General features: G+C 35.5%; 1 protein-coding gene across 2 annotated transcripts; it reads right to left on the bottom strand.

Annotated features, from left to right (window-relative positions):
- Positions 1 to 384: 384 nt before the first annotated feature.
- LOC127620933 (DNA polymerase alpha subunit B-like) lies at positions 385 to 10,129 on the bottom strand. Of its 2 annotated transcripts, none has more exons than XM_052094291.1 (19): positions 10,022 to 10,129; positions 9,641 to 9,773; positions 9,053 to 9,177; positions 8,575 to 8,660; positions 8,419 to 8,476; positions 7,736 to 7,845; positions 7,282 to 7,475; positions 6,470 to 6,558; positions 5,412 to 5,564; positions 5,155 to 5,217; positions 4,920 to 4,974; positions 4,686 to 4,810; positions 4,534 to 4,572; positions 4,366 to 4,439; positions 4,156 to 4,264; positions 3,824 to 3,930; positions 3,546 to 3,602; positions 2,377 to 2,503; positions 385 to 537 (listed from the first exon to the last, which is right to left on the bottom strand). In XM_052094291.1, the coding sequence occupies exons 2-19, from the start codon at positions 9,720 to 9,722 to the stop codon at positions 385 to 387; spliced, it is 1,806 nt and encodes a 601-aa protein (XP_051950251.1). In that variant the 5' UTR covers positions 9,723 to 9,773; positions 10,022 to 10,129. The 2 variants fall into 2 exon arrangements, with proteins under 2 accessions (XP_051950251.1, XP_051950250.1); XM_052094290.1 differs by having other exon boundaries at positions 9,641 to 9,792; positions 10,022 to 10,082.
- Between the last annotated feature and the right edge of the window lie 1,430 nt (positions 10,130 to 11,559).

Raw genomic sequence — 11,559 nt, 5'->3', positions numbered from 1 at the left:
TTTTAGTGACCGATATGGAAAGGATCTTTCAACATGCTAGCTGTATATTTAAGCTTTTTTATCAGCTCATTTAAGTCTATTAGAATTTTTAAAGAATCATTCTGAAAGTGTAATCGATAGTGACTTTAGACTAAATGAACAACATTTGCAACTTAATTGTTTTATTAAATAAATTTAATTCATCAGTATGAACTGACAGTTTAGTGTGCCATTTACTCATGTGTATCCAATTACTTTTTGCTCTAAAGTGATTATTGATTTACAAAGCAATTTATTTTCCATCCATTTTAAGTGAAAAGATTTCATTCAGACATTAAAATACAGAAATGAATTAATGAACAAAGTTCAAAAACAAATCTATTCAAAAAGAAGAGTACATCCATATCATATTTTCACAACCTGTCCTGCTATACATGGGCTCACTCTCTTCCCTTCCACCAGCACAGGATTTGGCTGAATGAGCAACCGTCCATAAGTCCCACCCACATGTCCTTTAGTGAGACGGCCAGGATTGACACATACACAGCCAATCACATCCTGAGAACAAGTGACAAATTATGTAATGAGCATAAATGACAGATGTTTAGTTACATGGGGAACATTCCAGGTTCAATACAAGTTAAGCTTAAATCAACAGCATTTGTGGAATAACTTTGATTACCACAAAAATTATTTTAGACTTGTCCCTCATTTTCTATAAAATCAAAAATCTAATTTACAGTAAGGCACTTCCAATGGAAGTGAAGGGTGCCAATTTTTTGATGGTTTAAAAGAAGAAATTTGAAGCTTTTGATTTGATAAAAGCATTTACAATAATTTTTCAGTTAAAACTCATGTATTATTCAAGCCAGGTCGTTTAAATCCTCATTTTAGGGTTTGTTGACTACATCATCATGGCAACAAAGTTGTAAAATTAGCTATACCTTGACACAGAAAAGTGTGATTTTATCATGTCTACACACATATTCTTTGTCTTGTGGCTCCACTTTTGAAACACTTGAGTATTTTAACTAGGAGCTGGAGCTTAAGAAAAACTTGCTTGTCGAGCGTCTTTTAAGGAAACATCCCGGCGTTACATCTTAAATGCATTTATAAAGTTCAAATATTACTGAAGTAGATCATGTAAATAACTACAAACTCTGAAACTGGCATTTCTCTCTGCAGTCAGCGCTTCTATAACTCTTCTATGAGTTCCACGAATGTCCTGATCTAAGGGGGAGAGATTGAGACAGCACCCAGCTGAGGCACACTGTCGCGAGGACGCTCATCCCTCAAGCGTGTGCACAATGCAGCAATTATAACGTGATGGCTCACAACTTATTGAATCATAATATACGTCACTGTGCATTTCTTATAGTAAGAAAATTGCCAATATGCAGCTTTATTAATAGGAGAGTTTGCTTTTTTGTGAGTTAAAGATGAATTGAAGTGAACAGAAAGGTGAGAGAGGATAGTCTTCACGCCATTATACACTGAAACAAAATATGTTTTTGGTTTATTTTTGCTTGTTTTCCAATATAAATATCTAAAACTCTTTTAAGACAACATACATTTTATTGTATGTTTTTTCTTGTAGGAAAAAAATTGTTATCTCAGAATGTTGAAAATAATATAAAAAATACAAATGTTTTAAAGTACCTAAAAAAAAAAAAAAGATGCATTCACCTGAGAAGCAGCATATAAGATATTTATACTTGCTTTTAGAGAATTGATCTTGAATAAGTATATTTTACTTAAGTGGAAAAAAAAAATCACTTGTATACAAAATACATTTATATTTAAGATGCATTATCTTAAAGCAAGCCTAAATATCTTATATGTTGCTTCTCAAGTAAATGTATCTTGTTTAAAGGATTATTAGACCATTTTAAAATTCAAAACCATTTCAATTGATAACAATAGGATTTTTTGCAGTGAATTTCTTTACTGAATTAAACTTAATACATTTTCTTTTTTTGCCTTTAATTCAGTGAATGTCATTTAGGGGTATTTTTAAAAGATAATTTTTCCTCTTTATTGTTAGGAAGCACATTTAATACAACCTTTTAGTCAGGGCACAAGCTGAATAATCGGTTAAGAGCTAATGATTAATCGTTGCCGAATAATGGTGCTAATAATAATTAGATTAATCGATTATCAAAATAATCGTTAGTTTCAGACCTAATTTTAACGTTTACAGATTGGCACCATTTACTTACATTGTAAGTGCCTGACTAACCCAGATTTTTGCTTTTATTTTATTTTTTAAAGAAAAGGGATGAGTCGGAATACATTTTTGTGGTAATAAACATGGTCACAAATCCTGTCAATAAAGCTTAACTTGTCTTGAACTTAGACTATTCCTTTAAGAAACACTTTCAAAATGTGATCATTTACCTTGATGAAATAACGAAGTTCAGAAGGAACGATAAGGATATCAGGTGTGGTGGTCATTTGGCCAAAATGTCGAAACTTCTCATAATCCATGTTAACTTCCTCTGCAGGAGGATAGAGTGGATAGTAGCTAAAAGAACATAATAAAATAGAAACTTTGAGGAACATGTACAACTGTACATCTAACAAGCAGCAGAGTAGAGGCAAGATTTTACTACTAATGTCTGAGGTCATTTTCATTTTAAAATCAAATTAATATTTTGTACTAGTGGTCGACTGATATGGGTTTTTTTATGGGCCAATGCTGATAAACAGAAAGCAGATGAATTAATGGCAGATGGTTGCCGATAGTCGGATATATCACACTATTTAATATAGTAAATAACAAAAATAGAAACTCTTATTTAGCAATATAATTGACTACATTTCACACAAAACATAATTTGTAAAATAAAAAAAATAAAAAAGTAATTATATTGTAGATAGCAGTTTCTTCTGAATTCTGTTTAGTAATCAAATTTAATAATTTAAGAAATTATTAGAAAAGAAAATACAGGATTTTCACGAGGTTAATGAATTTGAATTCGTTTAAACGAGATACCCGCATATTTGCAACTGGTATATAATAAAGTTTTATTGTTATTTCCCTTTCATCATTAGAAATGTTATTGCGAACTGTTGAGGAGACTGTTAGAATACATGCTTCAGAGGAAGATTTATGAGGGCAAGATCTGCTAAAGTTGTGTGAGCTTATTACATCTATTTAAACGAGATATGTGCATATTTGCAGACGATATATAATACTAGTTTTATCGATATTTGCCTTTTTAATCATTAGACAAGACAGTTAGGTGTTACAGGGAACTGTTGAGGAGAGAGAGGGCGAATGAAACAGACGAGCACTTTATCATTTTGAGCTCAAACGCGTCTGATGTGTCTCTGATATGTGGACCATTTAAATTACACTTTGTTGCATGCTGGTCTATTATTGTAGTAACACGATGGCACGTAACAACAAAATGAACCGTGACTGGTCGTTTACATGTCTCAGTAGCTTCACATGCAAGCAGGCGATTCTCGGCACCCTTAAGAAACAAATCGGCCAAATGAGAAAATATATCTATATTTATCTGCCTTGGCGATATATCGGACGACCACTATTTTGTACTAACCTTCTCTGGGTCAACATGTGTTTCATAATCCGTGAGAAACGTTCTGTGCCTGTGCCACTGTGAAAACATGGGAGTCAGTGCTTGTGGTCACTTATTCTTCAAAAAAATATTTTTCCAATTCAAAACACAAAAAATTTATGAAATCATGAATCATAACCAACTGTAAGAGAGTACATTTTATACAAACTTCCAACTCACTCTAATTCTTAAAGAAACCAGTGCACATACACTGTAAATTTGCATGTCAGTTAAATGTTGCTTTTCATGCCATAAGTTACCTGCTGATTTCTTCTGCTCCCATGTGAAACAGAATGTCTGTAGAGGTCAGGCCAAAGGTCACGTTATCAATGAGGAGAGTGCATGGGTCAGGAGCTAAGGTTACTCGCTAAAGGTAGAAAACAAATATTGGACAACAAAAGTTGAAAGAGAAAGTTCAATTATTTAAAGACATTTTGAATGAATAACTGCCCTTATGATTAATTTATTGGCCTACAATAACTCAAAGAGATGTAAAACATTCAACAACCAGTATTCAGGAAGAGTGAAGCAAACAATCTCAATTTCATAATTGTGCTTTGTAATGTATTTTAATTGTGTATAACAGCCTCACCACTGAATCATCCTTGCTGAGATTGGACAGGCTGAATGGTGGCTGAGGATAAATGTAATGGTGATGAACATCTCTCTGAGAAGGCACAAACACCAACCTGCATCTTGTTCTAAAACAATTTATGTGATGAATAATGTTTGTAAACACTCTCCCCCAAAAAGAATTACAAATTGGTGAGCAATATCACAAAGATATGCAAAAAATAAATACCCTTTGGTTCCCTCCAAAATACTGTCCACACATCTCTTGAAGATAGTTGCAAATGTTTCAGTTACCTGGTTTTTCTATTTAAAAACATTGAACATGAAGTGATCGCATTGTGGTAATGATGAATAATGTTAACATAGGAATTTTAAATACATACAGAATCTGGTTTACCTCTATCTGCTCATGTTTGGAATCAACAAAAGGCCCAAACTATAAAGAAAAAGTTTACTATTAGCTGAAATGCAGCAAATCAAAGCATAAAAGCAAAGCAAACTGCTTATTAGATCACAACATCAGAGGAATAAGTCTGGAGCTGTGCCCACCAGAATGCAGACATCAGGACGATCTTTGTTGATGATAGTAATGAGGTCAAGCAGAGGTTCATAGGTCAGGCCATCAGAGGGAGTGTACGGTCCACAGGCCATCATCACCATGACAGGCTCAGATACTGTGAGAGGAGAACTGCAATTAACTTTTTATTTATGATGGGTTTCATTTGAGCCAAGTAATCGATAAGGATGTTCTTGATTCATTTCAACCAATGGCAAGGTTACTACCTTCATCCATTTCTTGTTTCACTTCAGGAGGAGAGTAGAAAGGTAAGGACATACCCTGGAAGACAAGCAAATAATTTTGTCCTGTATAACCAAACTCCAAAATCATGTTCAGATTCTGAGGTGAAAGCTGACACTGTAGTGATGACATATTCCCAAAATACAAAAAAGAATGTTCTGGCCAATTAAACAGATTATAAACAAGGCTAGACTACAAATTATCATCAGTGAGAGGTACCTCATATAGTTTGGTGGCAACAAACTTCTCTCCAGTAGTATTCATACCTTCCATAACAACAACCTGTGAGAGAGAGAGAGAGAGTGAGAGAGAGAGAGAGAGAGAGAGAGAGAGAGATCAGCAACTTGTAACCGCTGCTGAGGCAAATTCCCTAATAATATATGCCAAACACATAGTATTGTAATACATTTAAAAGTAACAAACATAAAATAGATCAAGCAATAAATTTGCTTGACCAGCATGTATGTGAACCTCACTTGTCCAGGGATGAGTGAGAACTCTCTGAGCTCTGAGAGATCCACAGGCACCTGCCTGCCTCCCTGTTCATGCCCGGCCTCAAGTAGCACAGACTGGGCATTTAGCTTCCCATTACTGTCACAACACACCTGCCCCAGTACTGTGATGCTGTCCTGCAGGAGAGAAAAAAAAAGACCATATCACCTTACTGCCCAGTCTAATCTGGGCTTGAATATTTAGGGACGGCTTTGAGAGTAGAGGTCTGCAACCTAGAGGTCTGCAACCCGGAACCGAGAACCCACTGGGTTTCGAGCTGGGTTTGGATCAGTTTTTCAGGTAGGACTTTGGGTTTGTAATAAATGAAAATATAAACAGGCCTACAGAACTTGTTTCGCGCACACACACGCTCTCACTAACAGACACTTGCGAACGGATGAGTTAGGCGCCGTTTACACCAAAAGTGTTTTTGCGTGAGTCTGCTCTGTTTTTCCAATGTAAACACATGCTGGATGGACGCCTTATACTGTTGCAACATTTCTTGCACAGGACTGGCACATTTTTAGACACTGTGTCAAGTTAAAAAGAACTACAAGTTTCACAAACGCATGCCGAGACACCTGCGTCATGTTTCATTTGTTGTGCTGCGCATAGATAATTTTTAGTGAAGGTGTCGCATTCAGGCTGAAAAGAGGTGACTGTTACATTGTTTAACATTATTCCAGATTGTTCTGCACATGATAAACAGTAAGGCAAGGATTTTTTTCCAGTACTGAAGGGCTGCCATGCCTTGTTAAAACTGAGCATATTGACTGTCACAATACTGTTACAAGTTGCATAAGATGCTTACAAAAAATACACCCTATAGCAAAAGTACTTACTAGTAGACTTTTTTTATACTTGCTAGGAGATTTTTTTTAAATTTTTTTTTTTTTAGAGTAAGCGATTTCGGATTCAGGCTTAAAATCTGACAGTACCATTAGGGCCGAATAGGGTCAGGCACACGGACTTGGGTACTGGTCGGTTTTTATTTTAAGGCCCATACTATTCCCTTTTATTGTAATGATATCAGTGCTTGTACCTGAACAGGTAATGAAACTGGAGAGAATTCCTCTATGTTGAAATGAGTCCGCAACTCTTCTCCAAGCTCTTCAATCTTCTCAGTTAGAACTAGCACAGAGGGAATTCATTTATAGTCAGTAGTTAGGTATCAATGCCAGTACTACTAAGCAAATCTATGCCATCATCCAAGTGTTTACAACCACAAATCTACTTCCTATCATTTAAATATTGTGGTTTCTAATTAGGGATGAGGATCGTGGGGAATTTAACAATTGTGGTTCTGATTCAATTAATGGTTCTTTGACTGCTTGGAGACCCCCTCCCACCAATAAAACGATATATCTAATTTACTGTATACTAAACCAAAACATAACAATTTAATACTAACATCTGTTTTTTTTTTATTGAAGAACTATTTATTATGACAACTTTGTTCAGAATGTGTCTGATTATAGTCTCATGAGCCTTAAGAACACATTACACAGTAACAGTCCTCTGTTAATTTCGAGTTGGACATGACAAAAGTGTGAATTGCAGTTCAGTCAAAAAGTCAAGACACCACACTGACTGATTTAGTCAGTGAGTGACTCATTTTAGATTTAAAATAATAACCCATAAGGTTAAGAGACAGATTTTTGCCTAGTTAAAAGTGCAATGAAATAATTTGGTTCCAGTGTTATTCTTTTAGATGGTAACAGTCCGGAATAAGAACCGCTTTTCTTTCCCAACTAATAACCGTGCAGGAATCATACCAACTCTAATTTAGAAAACTAAAACTTGGTATGAACATTCACACTAGTGCTGAAGGATGCAGTGAAACCACAGACTCACCATCCCGCACATCTCTCAGCCTCTGGAACATGTATTTGTAGCTGCTGGTCAGTGAATCCTCTCTCCTCTCCAGCATCTCTACCCTCACACTGCTCTGTCCTTTACCCACCCAGCGAGGACCCTGCACTGCCCCAAATGTTGAGACGACCTCCCCTCTGCCTCCACGCATGCCATATTTCTGAGATGGGGTTGCACTATATGCACACACAATTTCACAATTTCTAACCATAAAAAATACACCCCTTGCATTATATTAGAATAATCGAAACATATAGAACCATGTATTCTATACTGTATGTATATAATGTTGAACAAATTAAACAGGATAGATATAAAAAGCTGCCGTGAGATTGTTAAGATCAGATTTTCATGGCAAATATTCCACATCCTCTTTTAGGGGTAATCATTTGGAAATGCAATGGGAGCACTGTGTGTTTATCAGAGTTGTGGTTACCTTGGTGAGAAGCTGGCAGGTGACAGCATTAGACTAGGACTTGCAAGTCGAGCCACACCCCTCTTGGACTGAGGATGCTCTGGGGTGGTCAGTGCTCTCTTCTGAGAGCCCTGCAGTCACAGAGATGAGAACATTTATGCTTTTGGTAGATACTTTCTTTCCAATGCAGCTTCAAAGGAATTCATCGTACTACAAGCATTTAACAATTCAGCAAGTAGCAAGGAAAGTCAAACAAATATATGAGAGTTTCTCACTGAGGATCAATAAGCATGTACAATGCATTCAGAAAGTACAAAACACATTATGTTATGTTGCAGCCTTATGCTAAAATACTTAAAAAATTAAAATAAAACTAATCTACACTCCATACACCATAATGACAAAGCAAATTTATTAAAAAGAAAAAACTGAAATATCACTGTGATTAGGGGCCCCTAATCAGGCTAATTAGCACTTGAGAGGGATAAAGGCCGACCGAAGACAGCAGTGCGACAGAGAGAGAGATTTACAGACAGGTGTCCGACATGTATATTGATGTAAAAAAATAAATAAAATTAAAGCATTTTAGCATAAGGCTGCAAAATAACAAGCTATGAAAAAAAATTAAGGGGTCTGAATACTTCCTGAATGCATTGTATAAACAAGCAGATCTACCCATCTACAGTTTTAGCAAGTTTTCTCACCTTGGCAGGGGTTGAATAGGAATCCAGCATGCTCTCTTCTTCCTCCTCTGCTCTGATTCTGTGAGACTGTATTAAGAAAGCAACAGTGTGCAAAAAAAAAAAGAAAAGGAGAATAATAAAATAAACCTCTGATGTTGGTTTGAACTAAAAGGATACAGTTCCTGGATAGAGTTGATATCTCTGGTCCTGTTAATCTGACTTGCTTTAGATGAGCCTTTAGGCTTTTTCTTCTTGTTCAGTATCTGAAAATAGTACACAGTCAAGTCATTTATATTTGAATAGCGCTTTTCACAACACACATTGTTTCAAAACAGCTTTATAGGAAATTATGCTGAAACAGAGAATTATGCTGTAATGTCTAAAAGTCCTCATTGAGCAGTTTAAATGAAAACGTGATTGAAAAATCCTGATTTACAAATTATATGTCTTTAGGCTCCCAGTGAGAAAGCCAAAGGTGACAGTGGCAAGGAACCCCAAATACACAGTCAGGAGAAAGGAAATCAAGAGTGAAAAAGCAATTTACACTAAAAATGAAAAATGATTTTCGATTAGGGCTTGGTCAAAAGAGATCAGAATGTCTTCTTAGAGATTGAAAGGTTACATTTGAGTTTGATTAATAATGTTGTGCATTAACCTCATGTTCAAACTGCTCAAGATTATCAAGTGTGAGCGGCAGCTGGTCCTTAGTAGAGCTGAAAGCAAACCACTCAAATACAATCTCATCACCCTTCAGCCTGTGACACAAACATTGCTCCAACACTACAGAGGACAAGATAGACAGTTTAAATCAACATATGCATTGATATAAAGGTACTTAAATATATATAATACAATGTCTATAACTTATTTTACTATACGTTTATTATTATTATAAGGGATGGAAAAAAAAGTCATAGCAGGTGTTCCAGCTGTATAATTTCTGTTGATTTGTTTGTTGTAAAATTATTTATTTTTTTTTTGTTTAAGTGTTTAAGGTTAAAGTAACCCTAAAGTGATTTTAATAAGGAAAATTTTGAAAATGTCACCAAACAATTTAGGCAAATTAGCTTCAGAAAAGGTGACTTTAGCTGAAAGGTGAGCAGTTTGCATCCCTGATAATAACAATACACTTTATAAATAATAATAATAATAATAATAATAATAATATTTAATTCACATAGTGCCTTTAAATTAAATAATATACAAAAAGCTGTAATAAAATACAAACTCAACATGTTCTTACTTTTATCCACGGTTTCCTCATTGAAGGCTATGTTGAAAGTGTCCAGTTCAGACTTTATCTCCTCTGCATTGACTGTAGCCATTGTTATTGTCTCCTCTTATGTTCACAAGACAAATGTTCTGCAGCTTCCGTTCTGTAACAGAAACATCAAGCTATAAACCTGTTAAGAAACTACAAATTTCACTATTTCCTGCTGTAACAAAATAATGTTAAATTGTCACAAAAGTAAACCCTGAACTTGCGCTAAACATACTCAACAACCTAGTTTACAGACAATAGAAAAGGCTTCCATATATCACAATAAAAAAACGTTAAGATTACGTTCGAATTAAGAAAGCTACCTTTATCACCGGCATTCTCATAATAAGAAAGATTACCTACTTTTTTTAACGCCGAAGAGCAGCTGTCATATTTTTCCACAGCTTTTGCGTCACGTTCAGATTGCCGCGAAAAAGAACCCGCAAAACAGCAATGAAAGGTCACTTCCGGTTTCTACACGGGGACACCCCCCCCCCCCACGATAGAGGGCGCTAAAGGGACTTGGGTTCTCTAGTCATCTGAAAGAAACCCATACTTCTTACCAATATGAAGAGAAAGGTGGATGTTTCTTGGAGTATGATTTGATACAGGTGTATTTCAGGACAGGAATGGGTAGCAGATAGGTTGGCTTTAAAAACATATATACATTATAAGATCTATATTTGATTATGGAGCATATTTGACTTCTCCAGTTTCAGCTCTTCAAGCAGAGATTGGCGAATTACCTTTGCAGATAAGAAGACAACAATTAATGGCATCTTATTGGGTAAATCTAAGAGGTCAGAGTGGGAATCACCCTACAAAAAAGGTATTGATGCCTATTTGAGAATATGAGAAGAAAGAGTACAATAGATGGAGTGTGGGGAAATTAGTAAAAGGTACGAGACTGGAAGAATTTAGATATGCTCCAATAATTCCTTTATCTCCAGTGCCATTGTGGGTGATGCGCCAATCAGAAGTTGATCTACATTTATTAAAAATAAGGCAAAAGGAAGGTCCATATGAAGCTGATGTATATGATGTAAGGGAGTATGTGGGGTCAAGATTTCGGGATTATATGCACATTGATACACATGCTTCGAAAGATCCAAAAACGGGTCATGTGGGTGCTGCATTCATAATCCCAAAATTAAAAGTGTATAAGAATAGCCGGATTTCAGATTACCTATTAGTGTATACTGGAGAAATGTTTGCAACAATGATGGCACTATAATGGATTAGTGAAGTTAAAATATCTAAGGCAAAAATATGCTCAGATACTAGTTTACCTATAATAAGTCTGAAGATATGATAAAAGAGATTATTCAAGAAATATATTCACTTAAGCAAATTAGTATAAAGGTACAGTTTTTGTGGGTTCTGGCTTATATTGCATTGAGAGGTAATGAAGAGAGAGTTGATATCCAGATTCCTTTTAGTAGGTCAGAAATAAAGTCAATAATCAAAAAGTATATTCTGAAATGATGGCAACAGTATTGGGACACTGGCACAGAAGGTAGACATTTGTATCTTATACAGTTATTAGTGGTAAGGGAAGAGTGTAAGGTGGGAGCAGATTTTTGGGGAGAACATAATTACAAGATTCAGATTGGGCATACAAGCTTGAACAGTGCAATCACTTAGTAGACAAACATCAAACGGGTATGTGAGGTATGTGGTGTTAATGAAACAGTTGAACATGTTATTATGCACCGTAGGAAATATACTGTTGAAAGGAATGAGTGAAGGATGAACTAGTATATAAGGGTGAGCAGTTTACAATTAAATTATTGTTACAATATTTGGGAAGTACAGGTTTGCAGAGACTTATATAAGTATGTTGGTTAAATTATTATTATAATGTTTTTTCTCATTTATTGTACCCCTCCATGGGGGCTGAG

This window comes from Xyrauchen texanus, chromosome 27 (genome assembly GCF_025860055.1).
Source record: "Xyrauchen texanus isolate HMW12.3.18 chromosome 27, RBS_HiC_50CHRs, whole genome shotgun sequence".
NCBI classification, from domain to species: domain Eukaryota; kingdom Metazoa; phylum Chordata; class Actinopteri; order Cypriniformes; family Catostomidae; genus Xyrauchen; species Xyrauchen texanus.
The sequence above is the reverse complement of the archived record's forward strand: the minus strand, read 5'-3'. Positions and strand labels throughout refer to the sequence as shown.

Bases quoted from the DNA above. Each gene is read 5' to 3' on its own strand.
- LOC127620933 (XM_052094291.1), bottom strand. From the start codon at position 9,722: ATGGCTACAGTCAATGCAGAGGAGATAAAGTCTGAACTGGACACTTTC. The intron at 3,931-4,155 runs GTGAGGCTGTTA...TTCTACCTTTAG, and splicing joins TCAGCAAGGATGATTCAGTG to CGAGTAACCTTAGCTCCTGA. The intron at 538-2,376 runs GTAAATGATCAC...ACTTGTTCTCAG, and splicing joins AACTTCGTTATTTCATCAAG to GATGTGATTGGCTGTGTATG.